Raw genomic sequence first — 20,818 nt, 5'->3', positions numbered from 1 at the left:
CTTCTGCCAACCTAGCAGTTTGAAAACATGCACATGTGAATAGATCAATAGGTACCACTCCGGCGGGAAGGTAACGGTGCTCCATGCAGTAATGCTGGCCACATGACCTTGGAGGTGACTATGGACAGCACCGGCTCTTCAGCTTAGAAATGTTTTCTCCTTACATTAAGAGTTGGACACGACTAGACTTAATGTTAGGGGGAAAGCTTTACCTACTTATGGAAGGAGGAATGACTAGATTGAAATATCAGGCCAGTTGCAACCTTGCTAAATAGTCTATTTTGCTATGTTTGAAACTAATGCAAGAAATTACAACAATCTAGCTTACTGCTTTCTTGCACAGATACACACAATTGTACGCTGTTGATTCATTAAGATATCAACAATGAAGAACATGAGAAAATTAGACTGAGGAGAAGAGCAGAAAGCTAGCTAGGCTAGAACTGGTGCTCCTGTTCTACGTCTCCAAGACTTTATGACATGTGAACCCTAAGGTAAATGGTTCGTGGCATCTTCTTGGCAAGATTTATTTAGAGGATATTTGCCACTGCCTTTCTCTTAAAAAAAAAAAGGTTTGACCTGCTTAAGGTTACCTAGCGAGTTTCCATGGCTAACTAAAGATTTGTATGCTGTTCTCCTGGAATCCCAGTCCAACGTTTGAACCACTACATCACAATGGTTCCATGGTTCACAATGGTGAGCCAGGTTAGAGCTATGGAAACCAATCTCCAAAATGTTATTTTAATATCATACACTGTGCTTTTAAAGAAAATGGGAATTGGCAGGAAAGAGGAAAGAAGACTGTCTAAATGCTGTTAAGTAGGAAACCAGTTCTAATTTCATGGAGGGAAGAGCCCCTTCTGCTTAATCCCTGAATCTTTCTTCCACCAAATACAAGCTGTGTACATTAAACCACAAACCAGCAAGCACAGATGCACAGCAAATATATTCCAAAACCAAGTCAGCCCTCGCTAAATTTAAATGTCAATGCAGTGTGCCTGAGACGTACTATGGTTGTATGAATCTTAGAAAAATATTTTCATGCTTACTATAGCATGCATGCACATGCGCTCTTTTGCACCAGCCCTTCTTCACACTCGCCTGAACTGCTTGGCAAACAACATTTCACACTGTCAAAGCACAGCTGATCCTCCAGGCACCAAAACTGAAACAAGTCAGATAAATTCTGCATAGGCAAAGAGCTTTGCTGTATGGTTTCCAGCATGCCTCCAATGCAATCTGTCTTTCAGAGCCTGCTCTCAACATTACAGCAGGAAAGTCTTCTGGTTCTCAGAGGGCAAGCTCTAAAAATTAACAAATGGCCTCCAAAACCAATATCTATGGAAATATTATTATTATTTTATTACTTTCGTTGTAGGCTCAGGGACAATCCCTGTTTTCCTGGTACATTTTAATCTGCCTTAGGAGAGTCAAAACACTGTATTTTTGGAACTGCATCCAACATAATTTTAACTCTGCAAATGGGTTATACTGATTCTCAGAATTCATATTTAAGGTCAATATGTTTTTCTATGATAAAACATAAAACTTACCAGAGGGAAGGAGGTACTTGCCAGTGATTTCACTCTATGGAAGAGCTTTCCAAACATGTCATCTTGGTGACACACTACATAGGCATGCATCATTTTGTAACACAGTAATTCAGTCTTACTAGCCAACTGGAGGTTAAACCAATTGTTATAGGAGATACACACACACACACACACATAAATTGTAATAACAAAATGTTTGGGGTAACAACAAATTTCATGAAAACCTTTCATTTGTGAAAAGATGCCTGTCAAAACTGTATATCACCAACATGAAACGTTTGGAAAGCTGTGATGTAGGTGTTCAGAAACTGGAGGATGTGTCTGAGTATTTCCTTCTGAATATGTGTTACATAAGACACATGACCATGTGTTTTCTCACCACATGTCTGCAACCCCATCGAACAAGATGGCAAATGTCTTCAAAACAGATGGCAGGCTTCTTATTATCACCCTTGATGTGGGTCACTATGCAGAAGCCCTTCTGCAATTACAATGGTAGGTCTGTAATCTGATATGAAAATGGTATCTTTTGTCAATCATGGATGTATTGGGGAAGGGGGGGGATAACAGATCCTGTTGTACCCAGCTTTCAGGGCATGTTGGGACAGAGAGAGAAGCGAAATATGAAATTATGACAAAGCAGCCAGGGCTTTTGTTCTCATTTCCTCTCTGCATCGGCTCATTCCCACCCCCTCTCCCTACCATCACTTAGGCCAGAAATGTTGCTATGGCAACAGCAGCTGCAAGATCTTGATTGACATGTCTCCTGAGAGGAGTGTCTGGGGAAACCAAAATGCCTCAAGGCAGAGGGGGGTAGGAAGGATGCAGACCGTCAGCAAACCGTACTGAAGGGACTGCCGCCAACAACGACATGTAGCCATTTGGAAAGGCACATTCCAGTGTGCCTGGGCTGAAACATTAATAAGCCTATCCCCTTCTACAACCGCATTGTGTCTAGATGTTTCAACCTCAGTGAAGATTCAACAAACCGAATGCCTCTACAAACGGAAAATCTAAATCCAGTAATGCAAAGTTACCAGCCTCTAAATTCCTATAGTATGCTTTACAGAAATAAGCAGCGCAAAAATATGTGGGGAGAAATGTGAGAACTCTGATTGAGAGCCACTATTACATGAAGCATTAAGCCCCATGTACTTCTTAAGAGATAACACTGAACAGAAATTCCCAGCAGACGAACATAATTTTGCAAACGTGTCTGGGTCTTTTTAAAGTTTGCACGTTTATTTGATGTAAATAACACTAAATAAGCAAGAATATTAAATATGAACTTTTGGTGGATAAACGCCATCAAAAGCTCACATTTTTCTTCCTTTGTTATCATTATTTAAGGAAGCTTAGTATAAGTACAGATTTTATGGTGTTGAGATGAACCTTGGGAGATCTAGGTACAAGTGAAAGGACAGTTATGACTCTTAAAGCCTTATAGGGCATGGGGTAAAACTGGCACAAAGATTACCTCCCGGTATATAAACCTGTCCAGGCTTTTAAGAATCTCAGAAAAGACTCTTCTCTGTATCACACCAACATAGAAGACACATCTGGCAAAGTCATAAGGTAAAGGTAAAGGTTTTCTCCTGACATTAAGTTTAGTTGTGTCCGACTCTGTGGGTTGGTGCTCATCTCCATTTATAAGCCGAAGAGCTTATTTATAAGCTGTAGACACCTCCAAGATCATGTGACTGGCATGCCTGCATGGAGCGCCGTTACCTTCCTGCCAGAGCAGTATCCACTGATTTTTCACATTTGCATGTTTTCGAACTGCTAAGTTGACAGAAGCTATAGCTAATAGCAGGAGCTCACCCTGCTCCCTGGATTCAAACCGCCGATCTTTCAGTCAGCAAGTTCAGCAGCTCTGGCAAAATCATAAGAAAGTGGAAAACCCATGTGAAGGGAATCTATTTACCCCGGCTCCTGGTTGGTTTTTCATGGAATGGTGAAGACTTCTGTTACCCACCTCAGAATAGGGATATTTTTTTTTGCTGATTTCAATGAGAAATTTTAGCAATTTTCTTACTGTTATGAGAAAATATTCAAAATCTTCCCTGATTGCAAAAAAAAACAACCATGCAAAATGTGTGTGTCTAATCAAGAAAATAGCATTTGCTGCACAAGAAACAGCATTTCCTGTGCAAAAATTATATTTTGTGAAGAAATCCTGTTTTCTGTGCAAAAAAATCCTTCAAGGATAAATATTCACCACAATTCCTGAACTGTAAAGATGCTGATCAGCCTGAATTTTTCCTCATTAAGGTTTCCTAACACTCATTTTCATCTATTAAAAAAACTATTTTCAAATATTGTTTCTATTCTTACTTCACAAACAGCATAGAAAGGCAGGGTATACATTTAAGTAATATACAAAAGATTTGTTAGGATAGAAATCAACTCCATAGTTTGGTGAGTCTGATAACGGATTAATTCCTGTTCAGTGAATAGCAAAAAGCAGAGAGAAGTAAACCATATTCAAAGATATCTCTTCAAGAATATAATAATATTAATTACCAACAAATCGATAACAAAAGAGGCAACCAGGAATTCCAACTGTGACAGTTCTATTATCAAATTAATCCACGACCCATACTTTATCCCCAAAATGAAATGCTTCAACTACATTTCTGTTTCTATATTCTCCAATATTTCTGCACTCCAGGACTGCAACCAATTCCTTCAGCATTACTGTCACCATCCTCCTTTATCCTCACAGGATGTGCAAGATACAAAGAGACAGGCTTGAGATGCAAGGAACAACAAAAGAATGTTCATCAGCAAATAAAAATGCAGTGCTTTAATTTAGGGGAGTTGCCATCAGTAAAAAAAATTTAAGGGAGATGCATTCAACTGTGTGACAAAGAAGCAAAATTGCTCCCTCCCCCATGCATTTTGCCTACTTTTTATATCAGGTTTATCAGCAATGACAACTTACAAGGGCCCCCTCTGCTGGAAAAAAAGTAACAACTCTTAAGTATGAAATGATTGAGAAAAGCTAAGAGGAATTATATTATTTTTAAAATTTAAAAACTATAAAAAATTTCAAAGCTTTCCAAGACAGCTAAAGCTTATATTTACTCTTCTAATAAAAAGCAAGACCTCTGAAGGAAAATAATGGTGTTGCAAGAACCTTCAAATTTCCATTGACTTCCTTTTATGTTTATTTAATGCTCACTGTAAAGAATCAATAGTCACATGAAAAATTAATTTCCTCCTTCCTGCTGATAGCAACTATAAATGGGGCAAGCTACCACAAAGCAGCACCAAACCCCTGTGATTTACCATTTCAAGTACTGATTATAATTTGAGATAGTTTAGTACCAGGAAAAACTGTCATACAAGAGACAGCAAGAATATCAGGAATTATTCCTGCCCATTAGACAAAGAGGATGGACATATAACTAACCATCAGCTATACCTTCTTAGCATTGACAGGCATAAAAGAGAATGCATAAACATTTGTAGTCTACCTTGCAAGAAGCACTGACAATTTCAGCCTTTATTTGCAATAAATTGGCAAATGGCGTATTTTTCCAAAGTCACGTGGTACACAAAGGTTATTTACAACAACCATATATTAGCATATATTGCTCGTTTTTTGCTAGTAGTATATTTGACTATAGTGTACACAGAGGAGATACACAGCTGTTTTAACTGGACATGCCTCATGTTTTCAAGAGGACCGGTATTTCTAGCCCTCTTCTCTAGAAAACATGCAGACGGATGCCTAGATGTTCCTATAGTCTACTTAATATATATTCATCCTAAATGCATGTTTTATCTTACTCATTCTTTCATAACACCAGCAACTTACTATTTAAATTAGGGGAAAACATAAAGGAAAACAAAGTGAAAATCTCCACTTTGAAATAGAGGTGAGGCTGGTTTTTAAGCTCCAATTCCCTCCAGTTCTCCTACACCAGGGGTATCAAACTCATTTTCCTTGAGTGCCTTCAAAGGGGCCGTGGAATCCACAGATGGCGAATCCATAGATACAGAGGGCCAACTATCACTTTTTTTTACACTGTGGTCAGAGCTCTATTTTTGACTCAGTTAGGGTCCCCAGATGGTACAGAACAACAACTCCCATCACTTTTGCTTATCCACCATGTGGAGTGGAGACAATGGGAAGTGCAACCCAAGAGCACTTGTAGCTCTAAGACTGGGGAAAAGTTCGACATTTTAAAATCAGACCTCATATCTGCAAGCTGTGTATCTAAATTCAAACTCCACTTTCCTGACTAAGAAGACAAACGGCAGCCTTCCAGATGTTACTGTATCACAACTCCTATCAGTTCTAGTAATGTCTAATGACGAGGAATACAGAAGTTGCAGTCTAGCATCTGGAGGGCCACATAAAATGACATGGTGGGTCGGATTTGGGCTGTGATACTTGACTTTGACACATGTGACCTTCATTCTGGCAAAAAGGAATACTGAATTGTCTCTTTTAAAATACTTTTGGGAAAGAATATTTTTGGTAGCCCCTGCAGCACCCGGATCATCCCAATGGCAGAAAACCACCAAAGCTAGCTACCCACTCTGGTTCAAAGAACCAACATACTACCTGCCTATTCCTGGCATGGTGTTTGACAGAAGCAGGGATTACTAAAGCCACTTAAAATTAATTGTTCTGAGATGTTCTTATTTGATTTGGTTGCTTTTAAAAAACTGTGATACATTTAAATTATGATAAGGATAATTCAAATGATCCTGGACAAAAATGTGGGGCTCTTTGCTCATGATGGGCAATTGCTAATTTCTATGAGGGAAAACATATGCTCATTTACAGCCAAATTAAAATTGTGACGGATTCAGCCTACAGATAAAGGTAAAAGTTAAACCATAACTGGGACTCTTCCACAGGGAAATACCTTCTGAACCTGGTTACAGATAAGTAGTTTCAAATTAGCTTTCATGACCGTCTCTCACCTTTTGTAAAAAGAGAACAACCCATACAAGCATCTTGGCGTGGAGTTCTTCTAATGTGAAGAGTGTCCGTGGTGTGCGAATAAAAATCTTGGTCTTCCCATAGGCTACATCATCTTGAAATCCACAGTGTTCAATCAGTTTCTTTACAGCTGCCTTGTCAGATGGCAGTTTGTGATTTGGCCAAGTAAATTCAGGGATTATCTTGTACCTGCAGCAATTAATTCAGGGATTATTTTATACCCATTTATATTCTTCAGTGCTGTCCAACTCAACATGCATTACTATGAGGGTTCATTAATCACTCTTCTCTCCTTTCTTCCCTACCCTATCAAATGGACTTCTAAGATAAGCCAACTGAATTTGTAACTTCTGTCAGACAAAAGTTCCCATCAAAAAAGATGTGGATTATATTTCCATTCTATGGAGTGTTGATGCTTTGAAAAACAGTATATTTTCAACTTAACTACCATGATTTAAGTAAATTCCAGTTGTTAGTGGACTGGGCAACTATGGATAATTATTCATATCTATCCGTGACTGTTACATTTTGTCCACAATTGTTTTTGGCCTTGCAACAAAGGGCGTGTGTGCACATTTTTATTTAGTTCTGTTGAGAAGCTCTTACTCTGCCACAGGGAACACATACATATTTTATGTACTCAGACAGCCAAACCTTTGCAGTTGATTCCAGTTCTCTACTTGCTAAACACAAGAGGGGAGAGTATTTTTGTACTTCTTTCTTGAGAGAAAAGATGTGAAAAAGGAGCCCAGTCTCTTTTAAATGTTGATAATGAACCTATTCTAAAGAAACTATGAAGATATTATGTCCACAGAACCAAGACTTAAATCTGAAACCCTTGTGGGTTTAACAACGAAAACACAAAAGCGACATTAACCAGGCGCTAGGATTTGTGTTAAAATGCCAATACCATAATATACCACACAATTTTTTGCCTTTAAAATAAATGGTTTCTCAAAATATTGGAAGTCTGACAAGTTCTTATATTTTGTTACCTATGAAGGAACTTCTCATATGTCTGGCGATAGGCAAACCCTGCTCGTCGAACTCGCACATTCTCCAAGAGGCCAAGGTATTCCACCTGATGCCTGCAACGTTCCTCATCGAATATCTGTGGTGATTTTTTGTCATTGGGCTTAATGCAGCGGACATAGTATGGTTCCTAAAGGGAAGCAATGAAAAACTATCAGTCTTTATACTAAGAGCTTAAATGCAAAGTAGCAGGATGTCACAAGGCACTTTTCTGAAGGAAGGATAAAATAAATAACTGGATTATTGATTATAATATAAGGAAACAGGAAAATTTAGTTTAGCCTAGGCTAATAACATTTATTGTCTGCTCAGCTGATTTCTTCCCAGCATCCAAACCCATAAAATAGAAAGAAAGGCAAATCTACATGGAAATAGGGGAAAGAGTGACACATGATTCTCAATATCACTCTCAATATCACATCCACTTCCTTCAATTTTTAAGTTATTTTTAAAAATTAGGTGCTACTGAGACATGGCAAAGGGTGCCATTGTCGGAGATCTTATAGGAAGCCAATGTCTGCCAGTCATCCAACCCAGTTTAAACAGAAACTCCTTCTTTTGACGACCTACTAGGTATGGATCCTGAAATTTTCACCTCTGTGTTTTACGACCTTTCCAAGTGAGCAATATTATACTTTATCTAAAATGCATAGGTTTCCCCACAAACACTTGCTTCCATGATCCATATTTCTAGCTGTTTTGGCACTTATTTTTTCCGCCTGCCCTTGCTTCTCTTTCCTTCATCTTATTTCTCCTGATTCCTATTTCTTTTGCTCAGTTACCTAACTCTAAGCTCCACCCCTCAGGCTGCTTCTCTTCTGAAACATCCAAATCAGGTTTCCAGTCTTTAATCTCACTGACAGAGCTCCTCCTCAAATAAATCCTGTCTAGAGATTTTGATCTGTGTCAAAGTGATGACTCTTACATTCTCACAGAAGCTAAGATATGAATGTTCACTGCTAACATCTCTATTTATAAGGCCATTGGAACATTTCTGGAAATATTCACACCATTAACAGCATGCCATTTTGATCAGTATTAAAAATTTCACTACTACCAACAAATACAATGCACCCAAGGGAAATTACATTTTTTCGTCATACAACACCTCTTCATATTATGTATACTAGTGTTCCATGGAAATAGGCTTTGTTTTAATGTCCCCCTAGGTTTAATTTGAAACTGAGGGGGACTCAAAAGCAAGTTGTGACATGTCAAGGTGACAGGAGGAAATCAGCTGTTCCCAGTAGGTAATGCCAATATTATATTACACTTGTGCAAACTGCCCAAGAAATATTACCAACCCAGAATCTTAGTGGATAAAAGCATTTTATACCTTCATCTCTGGACATTGTATTACTGTACTTTTATGCAGTATGAATTTTTCAAATTTCCCAGATTACTACATGCTAAAATCATTGCAATATAAAATAATACCGCTGCTACTAATAATGATGACAGAGGTAAGGGCTTTGCCCACACTCTTTGTTAGATTTATGTAGTATTACTACTCATATTTATTTATTTATTTATTTACAGTATTTATATTCCGCCCTTCTCACCCCGAAGGGGACTCAGGGTGGATCACATTACACATATAAGGCAAACATTCAATGCCTTAACATAGAGCAAAGACAAGACAAACACGGGGCTCCGAGCTGGCCTCGAACTCATGACCTCCTGGTCAGAGTGATTCACTGCAGCTGGCTGCAGCTGGTTGATCAACAGCCTGCGCCACAGCCCGGCCCAACAGGCTACTCTTCTAGCCTGTTGGTCAGAAAGATGTGAAAGCTTGAGTTTGGCAAGTATCTGAGTTTTATATATTCATCATTAATTTCACTTCAACTGCTGCTGACCAAGATCCTTTTTTTTTCAATGCAGGTAAGATTTAATTGCATGAGCTTCCACTTTTGAAGCTTTTGGGGGGCATATAGTCTTTTACAAAAGACTAAACCAATGCAAAAAATGCCATGTAGTCAATATGCTGCAACTACTCTCTTCTTCAAACTGGGGAATGGCTCTGTGAAAGCAAGATGGAAAATTGCTCTACTGACAATGTTCACTCTACTACAAATTATCTCGTATCTGAGTTGCTTGGATTTTTTTTTTATATTTTGGAATATCTGTCCAATAGCAACAAACTGAGTAGAGTGCTCAATGCAAATCCATACCTCCTGCAATGTCACAGATCATAGCATCTATGTCCAGCCTCATGTCTCATTTGTTTTCTACTTGTGCTGTGTATGAGATGTCAGACTAGAGAGACAGAGACTGAGGAATGAAGAGACTGAAGATATAAGAAACCAGACACCTGCATTAAAAAAAAATTCAATATGTACTGTATAAGGTCTCTGGGGAGCCTGTCAGCTGCCAGTGTCAGCCTTATGAATGTGTTGTCAAGCCACAGCAACCCACCTCCCCCCCCCCATTATAATTCATCAAGAAACTTAAAGCAAATACTATAATTATTTTCTTTTTATTAAAACATATTCTGCAAACCCAGAGTTGCAAAACGCAGAAGCGTTGGAGCAGTGGTTCTCAACCTGTGTACGTCCAGGTGTTTTGACTTACAACTCCCAGAAATCCCAGCTAGTTTACCAGCTATTAGGACTTCTGGGAATTGAAGACTAAAACATTTGGGGACCTACAGGTTGAGAACCACTGTGGTAGAAGTTCTGGAACAGACCAAGCAGCAGCTGTACCCTACAAACTTTAACTAACCCTTTAATAAAATGAATCAATTTGATGATTTCTGTATAGCTTGTATCTTTTATGTACTGTGTCAATCCCTGAAAGAATAATCTCTTGGGAAAGGAAAATGATGGTCAGGATCCCTTCAGCTATTTCCCAAGCCAAATACCTATCAGAGTCCTTGTATATGTATGCAGAAAGATGATCCTTTTTGTCAACAAAATACACTCAGGGTGCCTGTCTATTTAACTTGAAGCTGAGAGTCTGCTGATCCCGTTTGAGAGGGAGCTTAGCAGGTATAAATTCATTAACTCACTACACTGGCAGCCAAGCCCTTCATTGTCTACAATCATCACCTTTGTCTTTTGGGTCTTGCACCTTTGTCTCACTCGGAACTGAACATTTAAGTTAATCAGACTCATCAGGGTATTACACACCATTATTTCCTCATGGACCGTTCCCAAGGGATCTCTGCAACAGATTGGTTCTTTGAGCTGACCAACAACCGCCTGTCATTCTTCCCACCACGGGAATCTCCTCCTAAGGGCTGTGACATCAATGGAACCCCCAACCAATCTGGGTAGAGATCCTAGCCTGTCTCTTTTTTAGCCAATAAGGGGAAGGAGTGGAAAGTCTGAACAGCTATCAGAACTATATAAGATGCCATGCATTTCTCTGTGAGTTTATGTTCGTACTTTTTGAAGCAAATTGCTTGTACTTTTATTCTTTTTGTCCAAATCATAATAAACCTTTGTGACTTTGCCTTTAACCTGGGGAGCTTGTTTCTCTGTCCTGGCTGATCTGGTTTAGCGGATGCTCACTGGGCACAAACCTCCTTACCATGGTACTAGGCTAGTGGTTCTCAACCTGTGGGTCCCTAGGTGTTTTGGCCTACAACTTCCAGAAATTCAAGCCAGTTTACCATCTGTTGGGATTACTGGGACTTGAAGCCCAAAACATCTGGGGACTCACAGGTTGAGAACCATTTACGAGGTGAAATGACCTCAAATGAATGTGCAGAAATCTCACAACCACCATCTCGAAGGCAAAGGCAAATGGCTAGTGGAAAGAAGTTTTAATTTTGGAGTATTTTATATTCTCAGATTAGGAATATTCAACCTAAACTAGGAAATTATTTTCTTCTAGATAAAAGCCCATTCTTGACTCTGAAAGACTTATTTTTCACATTGTTCGGAACATACTGCTTCAATAGAAGATGCTCATTTTAAAATATGAACTTTCTTTATGGGTAAAATTATGCTATCAGATAAGTACTTCTTTGTACAAACCTTTATAGTCAATGTGTTGAATCTAGACATGTATGTCTTTTTACATTGTCAGATATGTATTTGTACAGTATGAATGCAGTGTACCTTTGCAGAAGCAATATGCCATAATTCTATTCTGAATCATATTCTCTTGTAACAGGCTTGCTTTTAGGAACTTTACCAATGACAAAAGGCACTCTCTATATCTAAATATAACAAAAGAAAAAACAAAACACTGCTATGCAGCAACATGCTAACACACAAAACAGCATGGATTGTTATAACTTCTTTTTTTAATTGCCAAGCTTGCTATGAAAGTGTTTGAACACTCCTGGCATTTTACAATGGCTGACACAGTTTGTCAAGAGAGCAGGCATTTCAGTGAGATATCTGGTTTACTTAATGACAGAATTAAGCGTAATTACAAAGCCCATTAACAGTGGATTCAAGTGAAGCCACAAGAAAGAGAGAGAAAGGAATATGTTCAGCTAGCAACGGAGAGATAACAAAACATGTAAGAAGAATTCTTCAACAAGAAAAACCTCCATGCCACCATGGTTTGTCACTTGGCACAGCTGCTTTTTTTGAGAAAAAAGAAAAATGCCTAATGATCTTTGGAAATAAAACCAAAACCCCAAGAGGTGGTTAAAAAGAATTTAGTATTTATATCAGTTACTCCATTACTCACGGCAAGAGCATAAATAAGTTCAAAGACAGAATTTTAAAACGTATGTATATAAGAACCACCTCTTGTCTTAGAATCATAGCGTTGGAAGAAACCACATCGGCCATCTAATCCAACCCCCTGCCATGCAGTATATAGTCTTTGACTATAACAATAAAAATAATAATGGATTTATTACCCTCCTCTCCCTGCAGCTGGACAACCTGCAGTTATACTGTAGTACTGCATTTATTTAATAAATTTGGGCACACATCCTTTGAGGAAGCAAAGAAATGGAAAATGTAGCTTTAGTAATATTCATATACTATACACATATACAAACTATGTTTACCCCTCCTCGTGCTGTGAGAAGAAACATATAAAGAATAAAATGTATTATTATTATTATTATTATTATTATTATTATTATTATTATTATTCAAATGACAAAATGTTATCATTTTGATCTTGAATTTGTTATGTGACCATGACATAATATATAAACATGTGAGTGATGATTTTGAACATACCTGTTATAATTCATTTTCTTAAATTGAGAGTGTGGCATACCTATGTGTGACACCCTTCTTAAAATATAAAGAAATGACAAGGTATGTTTCAGAAACAAGAGGGAGAATTGCCAACCTTAATCATAAAGTACAGGGCAAGAAGCACAGAAAGCTACAGTCAAGAAGACTGTATTTAACTGGTAGGAAGAAATGGCTACATAAACTCTTTAGAACTGAAGCCTGTAGGACATTCAGAATCTGGAAACAAAATGTTGTTGTTGTTGATGATGATGATGATGATGATGATGATGATGATGATGATGATGATGATGATGATGATAGACAGTTCTGCAAACTGAGGTTAAGAAACAACTTATACACCATTCCCAAATTCATCCCAAGAAGGAAGCTGCAAGGGACTTAGTGAGATCAGCAAAAAAGAAATTGCCCATTTAGCCAGTATAGCACTAGCCAGCTCTTGTAGTAAAACCTGACCTCTATAAAAACGTCCAGGTCAGGCCTGCTATCTGATTTGAATAAAAGTACTATTAGTTCCTAATGGGGATGGCAGTAAAAGAGCCAAGTCCCACTGGATTTCAATGACTAGAGATTGCTGGCTGCATTCCACACTTCCCTGGTTTATAAGGAGAAGGTGAAGTTTTACTCTGTCAATAACAGATTTCTAACTTATTACTAAACTTTTTTCTCTGACTTAAGTCCTTCCACCATTTTAATAATTTCTTTTCAAAAAATATAAATAAACTAGAGAAATGTAACAACACAGTAGCAAAAAGATGGATACAATTTGAATAGCATGCTTTCCTATCTGGTCAGCCCATAAATGTTAGGCTACTCTCTTTTTTATGCATAACAAAACTAGACTTCCCATTACAACTTCTTTCTTGATATATCATCTTGACTCCTGTAAAGTTCCTAATGGTTTCTTAAGAGTCAACCTGTTGCAGCTTCAGAGGATGTGGAAGCCCTTTGTATTTAGAAGACAAGTCTGGACATCAAATTTTACTTGCTCAAAATAGAACCTTTGCTGCATTCCATGTGGCAAAAAGCTAACGTATTTTATTTGTAAAGTCTTACTGTTTCACAAGGCATTTTGCCTTTGACTGCATGCCATAATATGCTCATTTACAGTGCACTTAATGCCCATACTGCAACACTTTAAAACAGTTTGTTCTCCATCCTGTTTTTTACAGTCTCCACAAAAAGTAAGCTGGCTTACTTTGGAATCATATCCACTTACAGAGAATGACTTTAGACAACTGTTTTTAACAGGAATCATATTTTGAATTGGTTCAGAGCTGAAGCACTAGCAATATTCACTCTGCTCATAATCTCACTCTCACATGAGCCAACATTGTGTGAATAGCAATAGAATTCTCTCGTTATATATCTCATATTTTGAATTCTATTTGCCAGAACATAAGTTGGGTCAGATAAAACAGCACTGTAGTATGCAGCTCGTGTATCACTCAATGAGACACTTAAAGTGAAGCTCACAAACTGCACACAAATGCAACAGCACTCTCTCTTTCATGTTTCCCAGCAACTGATACTGGCTCTGATTGTGGATGTATTACGCCACTATCATAACTATTAGCAAACGATGGCAATTACTCACCATGAATTTATCAACCCCCTTTTTAAGGCTAACCAAACTGAAGGCCATGACTATGTCTTATGAGAAGCAAATTCTACAATTTACCTTGCTTTTATTTGGTTTGAATCTCTCATCATTTATGTGTTGGAAGACCCTGGACTATAGAGTGTTGAATGGAAAAAATTCTTATCTGCTTTTTCTCCGCTATGCTTAATATTACAGTTTTTCATTCCTCAACCCAAAGCCAGGTCATTTAAGAACACGTGAAAAAGCACCAGACCACGGGCATTTCACTGTTTTCATCCTTCTATTGGATAACTGTCAATTGAGTCATACACTCTGCTTCCTGTTATATAACCAACTACTAGTTCATAAATGGCCCTCTCTTCTTAACCCATGATTTCTGTGTTTGCTCAGGAAACCTTGGTGGGGCATTCTGCCCAAATTGTTTTAAAAATCTAAGTAAAAATATCTACCAGGCCTCCCTTCCCCACATATTTGTTGACATTCTGAGACAGAAACAGAAGCCTTTGCAGAAATCACAGAGATTCTTCTTCAGTGGGACTTGTCCTGCTAGTAATTTCATCTTCAATAATTCACCCAGAACAAGAGTTTGTAGACCTTTCCTTCAATTGCTTTTTAAAAACCTGAACATTTCCAAATTCTCTAACTTATCTCAGGGTCCTACTACATGCTAATGTTAAAGGTCAGTAATTTTACAGCTGAGTTCCTTTGAAAATCTCAGATAGATATCATAAATATATGTTTGTTTCAAGAAGTAACGTGATAAACTCACAGCTCAGTGTCAGAATATTAAATTTTTGATTTAAAGGACAGTAGCATTATTTGCAATCTTTTTAGGCTTCTCTGCTTCCTTTGAACTTGGATGCAATCCTCAAGGTAACAAGAAACATTGATTTCCCCAGTTACCACAAGGTATTCTGGTGGCATGATCTTAAATAGACAATTACGATTCCTCGCCTTTATCAAATAGCTGCTTCTAGCTGAGGCTAAGAGTACTAGAATAGTTTTATTGATAGGAATCAAGACAACCGCCTGAATTTGTTTTACTCTCCTTGGGGAAATGGCAATGGGAATCACCACAATGAATACACGAACTTTAAAATTAACCTACCCAACACTAGCTTTCTGTTGTCCAAAAGTAAATTTAGAATTTCATAACTTTTGCTATCCTTTGGTTCCTTAGGACCCATTCCAGAAAAAGTTTAAGCACTGATATCTTCTATAGTGCACTGCAGACAGATACAAATAATTAATGTAGTTTCTCTGTTATTTCCTTAGTCTCCTATATTCCAAAGGTTCAATCACTGCCATTATTTCTGCTTCTGTTGTTAACATTTTTAAAATGCTTGGTCTTAAGCAGTTAATTACATCTCAGAATTAGTTTTTGCATTCTATATTGTGTGCTTGTATTTCCTTTGTACAAGTATGTATCCCTTCTTGTTTGGATATGATTTCCATTTTCTGAAGGAAGCCTTTTTTCCACCTGTAATAGCTTTGGAACATTTATCATCAGAAATAATTGCAACATCTTAGACTTAGTGGTGCTTTTTATGACCTTATAAAAGTGTAGTCTGTGCATTTTGTACAGGTCCCGTTTATCCTAAAACATAAAAACCTAAAAGCTCTTCTGCCCAACACTGCTGTTTCACCTACACATTCAGATATCTCAGCTTTACTTTTTTTTGATGAACCTGGACTTCCTTGGGCTCTAACTGGATTTTAAAAAAGAAATGCATAACCTGAACTTGTAGCTTTCAAAATATAATATACTAGCTGTGCCCGGCCACGCGTTGCTGTGGCGAAGTATGGTGGTATGGGAAATAAAGTATTGAGGAATTAGTGGTAGTTAAGGTAAAGGGTAAAAGTTTTCCCCTGACATTAAGTCCATTATAAATGGGTTATATAGCTGTGTGGAAGGGCCTTGAGTCTATACTGCCATATAATCCAGTTAAAATCTGATAATCTGTATTTTATAGGCAGTGTGGAAGAGGCTTGAGGCCTAACTGTGCCTGTCCCCTGGGCTGAGTGAGTTGCTAGGAGACCAAGTGGGCGGAGCTTAACCTTCTAACTGGCAGCAATTGCATAAATACAATTATTCCTCTCCCTCTAATTAGGACTTTATTTTTCTTTCCTTTTTGAATGTAGAGGCATGGATGAGGGGTTCTGCTGGCAAGTTTAGTGTTTCTGGGATGTGTAGTTTTGTTGTTTTGTCCTAGGCCGAAATTTCATTACCCTTTTATATATATAGATATTGCTTTGTTCCCTCAGCAAAGCAAACATTACCCATTACTGTTGCTCATCATGACTAATAATTTTCTTGGACCATAGGTCATCCCCCCCCCCCAAAAAAAATTATCAAATCCTTCAAGATGGTACTGACAATCTTGGACACAAAGACATACCTTTTAGACACTTTGAACTCTTCTTAGGCCCCTTCTACACTGTCCCATATCCAAGGATCTGATCCCAGGTTATCTGCTTTGAACTGGATTATATAAATCTTCACTGCCAGATAATCTGGGATCAGATCCTGGGATATAGGGTTAGTGCAAAAGGGACCTTAGAATCCATTTATATGGTGAGCTCCTTGGGCCTACTCTATGTCCTACAGGTTAATGGTGTTTAGGAGTAGTGTTACAGAGGGAGGAAGAGGGGATAGATAGTAAGGGAATGTCAAGTAAAGGTATATCTAAACAATTACACAATGTCCATGCAATTAAATTGTATTTTAAAACCTTTGAAATTTACCATAATATCTAAATTTATTCTCAACTACCACCTAGACACATGATAATATCAAAATTTGGCTATACATAAAAACTCGTCCAGGAAGAATGCCAAGAGTGGTTTCCAGAAATTTTAAAAGGATCGAGAATGAGTGAGAAACTTCTTGAATGTGCTTATCTAAAAAAATCACTTGGACTGTATGGCCATGTTCCAGAAGTTCCAGGAAGGGCCATTAAAATGTTGCATGCAACAGCATGTATGTGACAGGCAGGTGCTCTGCTCGGTCTCATCATCTGTCCATCTTGCGCTACAATAATTTTGGAGCTAGTGGAAGCAGAATGTCCTCTTCCAGAGGAGACACAAAATTCAACTTGGCAAATTTTTGTTTAGAATTTAATTCCTAGTTTTCTTATTTTGATTCTACTTTTTAATTATTATTATTTAATTTTCTTCACTTTTTATCTATTTTCCTGGGGCAGCCACGGAGTCCTGGAAAGTGCAGACGGAGGTCATAGAGCTCCATGGAGCACATGTTGGGAAACACTGCTGTAGAATAAGTGAGTAAATTTGTGACCTCTAAGGGAGATGAAGGAATTCTGAAGATAAATCATCCCTCCATTTCTCATCAAAGTATTCATATGAAATGCTCCTGAGGCACAATCCCAGTGAAATGTATCTATTTCTGGCCAAAAAAGCTTACTCTGCAATATTTTCCTTTTAACCCACTGACCCGCATTTCTCCTTGGCAGCTGCATTCTGCCAGCCAGGTAGTAGTTTCTGTGTAGCTTATTACAACCATATGTCATTAATACCAATTTAGGGAACATGAACATTTTGAGCCCAATGCCAATCATAACTAGAAAGTAGGTTTAATTCCCGATATTCAGATCTAGTAATGTAATACAGAGTGGCCTAATGGAGATAACCAGTTGATCTGAGCTACAGTTCAGCTCTAATTGTCATAACCTAGCCCTGGAATATATAAAATAATCAATAATGCAAGTCCTTCTACTATGTACAGAGTACATTTGACTCCAAGCGATGTATCCATAATGAATCACACCACATTTTAGATTAAAAGCAGTACTTCCAGTCAAGAGTTCTTTCCAGGCAAACTTTGCACACAGCACTTCTATGGCAAATGGAGAGGTCTTTCAATTTTGCTTTCTATCATACTCATCTTATTAAAAATATTAAATGTTTTCCATCCTATTTACATAAATCATAAATAGGTGAGCCTATAAGCACTTTTGAACACACTCTTATCAAAAGTAACACACAAAATTAAATATCTTGGAGATAGGACCGAAGACTAATCACAAAAGTCACTTATGCTTTATATACCCCTTATACACATAACCTGGAGGTAATTTTATGCAATATTCAAAATTGAAGGGGGGTTGTATGAAATAAAGTTTGTGTATACTGAATAACCAAAATGAAAGACATCATTATCTCAGACACCCACTTGAATAATTTTGGATTGTGGAGTATTTCAGATTTCAGAATTCCAGAGAAGGAATGATCAACCTGTATTATGTTAGAAGAACATTTCTCACTAAAGTCTCCCCCAAATACAAGATGACGCAGTTATGATTTTTGCAAAATCTTGTTAAGTTTTGGTTTTCTGCTTTTTCTATCAAGAAAATAAACAGCACCTTTCTTCTTTTCTTTTGCTACACCTAGACAGAAAGGAAGAGTCGTCGGCAGAAGGACTTAGAAACCATCATACTACTAGACAGATTATAGCAGGGGTCTCCAAGGTCATTTACCCAGCATTGCCCTAAGTCTGAAACGACTTGAAGGCACACAACAACAAGAACAACAATCGTAATTAATTTGACTATCTCATCAGCCAAAAGCAGGGCCACATTTCCTACTAAAATACTGGTAAGTTTATGTGGGTTAAAACTGTTCTTCATTTTAAATATTGTATTGTTCTTTTGTATCTTTTTGCACAACAAATAAGGTATGTGCAGTGTGCATAGGAATTCGTTCATGTTTTTTTCAAACTATAGTTCAGCCCCCAACAGTCTGGGGAACCGTGAACTGGACTTTGGCTTTAAAAGTTTTAGGACCCCTGGGTTACAGTATCAGATATTACACTCAGATTCTACTCATAGGCTTCCTAATGCATGAACAGAGTGCTGGATAGGCCTTTGGTCCGTCCTATCTAACATGACTGTTCTTATGTTTAACCTGAGTGATGGCAGCTTATCTCAACTGTGCAAACTCTGATAAAAGGTTGTTGTGTGTTTTCCGGGCTGTATGGCCATGTTCCAAAAGCATTCTCTCCTGACGTTTCGCCCACATCTATGGCAGGCACCCTCAGAGGTTGTGAGGATCCTCTGAGGATGCTTGCCATAGATGTGGGCGAAACGTCAGGAGAGAATACTTCTGGAACATGGCCATACAGCCCGGAACACACATAACAACCCTGTGATTCCGGTCATGAACGCCTTCAACAACACTCTGATAAACAGCTCCACCACTGGGGAAAATAAGCCTCCCTTTTACACCCATAAAAATGTTCACTTAGAAATTAAATATCAGGGGAAAGAACTGGGCCTGGGATCAAAGTCCAGAGCAGCTAGCCCATTTTTCCTATTTGTGAAACAAGATCAATAATTTATCTCCTCTAATGTTAGAAGAAATAAGGAGACAATACATTCTATCTTAGTATTTTTAATGCAAAACATGCTACAGGAATCACACTATGTTACTGTTTGGAAGCATAAGGCTAAAAATTCAAATAGCAGCAACAAATATGAAAATGTTTCCACAAATAAAGTATACTGTATTTACAAAGAAACCTCTTACCTTAGATGCCAACTTGTCCACTAAAGCAATCATTGAGTTCTTGAAAAGGGTAGCAGCAGTCAATGGTCGCTTTGTCACCTCTGTGATGCTCAATTTGCCTTCTGGCCACATCTTTTTCAGCACAGGGTTGGAACTACAAAATCCAGGGAATGAATTAAAAGGGCAGAAATATTTGGACAGCTCTAATTTAACAAAAATGAACATTATCCTCCTACCTGTTATACATCAGACGCTTGAAATCTTGAAATAAAGTGTCTTTATTTTTATCAATGAATCCAGTGACTGAGTAGCTGGTAAATATGAAAGAGATGAAGGGATATTTAATGACAATGAACTTTCAGTAACAACATCAACAGTTGCCTACTTTGAAAAAGAGACACTATTATGCTTGGAATCAAGGGAGCCACTGTTGCTTGACTTAAGAATGATATATCGTAACTCCATAAGTATTGCCAAGCAGCAAAGAAGCACACCAGACATTTTCTCCTAAGTGGTGGAAACACTTAGAGCAAGTTAAGAACACTTTATACACAGCATTTAAGTTTAACACCAGAGGTAAGACAGTAGCAGAGGAAATTCTTCTTTCACAGGTATGGACGTATGGTGTAACATTCTATGAGTTAGCTGCATTTCCTTTTTTTTTAAGAAAACTCCATCCCCCTAATTTCTCAGGTGCAGTTGTCATCTGTCTTGCCTGAGATCTTACTCAGCAGCACATGAATGTTCTTCATCAACATTATTGCTACATCATAAGACTTAAGAAAACTGGACAGCTGCTGAAACAAGAGACTCAGTGTGAACTCTGAGGTGGGAAGTCTCTGGCCCAAAACTCACAGCTGTGTACTTAGCAGATACACAGACCTCTGTCTTCTAAAAATCTGCATTTTTTTAAAAAAAAAAGTGTTTAAATGTGTGTCTTGCCACATAGCTCAACAGAATTCTCATAACAAACAAC

General features: G+C 37.9%; 1 protein-coding gene across 2 annotated transcripts in view; it reads right to left on the bottom strand.

Annotated features, from left to right (window-relative positions):
- The window catches only part of myo1d (myosin ID), a 199,040-nt gene that overhangs the window by 112,293 nt on the left and 65,929 nt on the right, over window positions 1-20,818 (bottom strand). For both annotated transcript variants that reach the window (XM_008113233.3, XM_003222416.4), the window contains exons 13-16: window positions 20,079-20,153; window positions 19,864-19,996; window positions 7,509-7,675; window positions 6,495-6,702 (exon numbers count right to left, since the gene is read on the bottom strand). In XM_008113233.3, coding sequence (XP_008111440.2) covers window positions 6,495-6,702; window positions 7,509-7,675; window positions 19,864-19,996; window positions 20,079-20,153 — 583 coding nt within the window. The remainder of the gene's footprint in view (window positions 1-6,494; window positions 6,703-7,508; window positions 7,676-19,863; window positions 19,997-20,078; window positions 20,154-20,818) is intronic.

The sequence above is a fragment of the Anolis carolinensis genome, chromosome 6 (genome assembly GCF_035594765.1).
Source record: "Anolis carolinensis isolate JA03-04 chromosome 6, rAnoCar3.1.pri, whole genome shotgun sequence".
Classification (NCBI taxonomy): Eukaryota; Metazoa; Chordata; class Lepidosauria; order Squamata; family Dactyloidae; genus Anolis; species Anolis carolinensis.
Note: the sequence above shows the minus strand (reverse complement) of the source record. Positions and strands in the feature narration are given on the sequence as shown.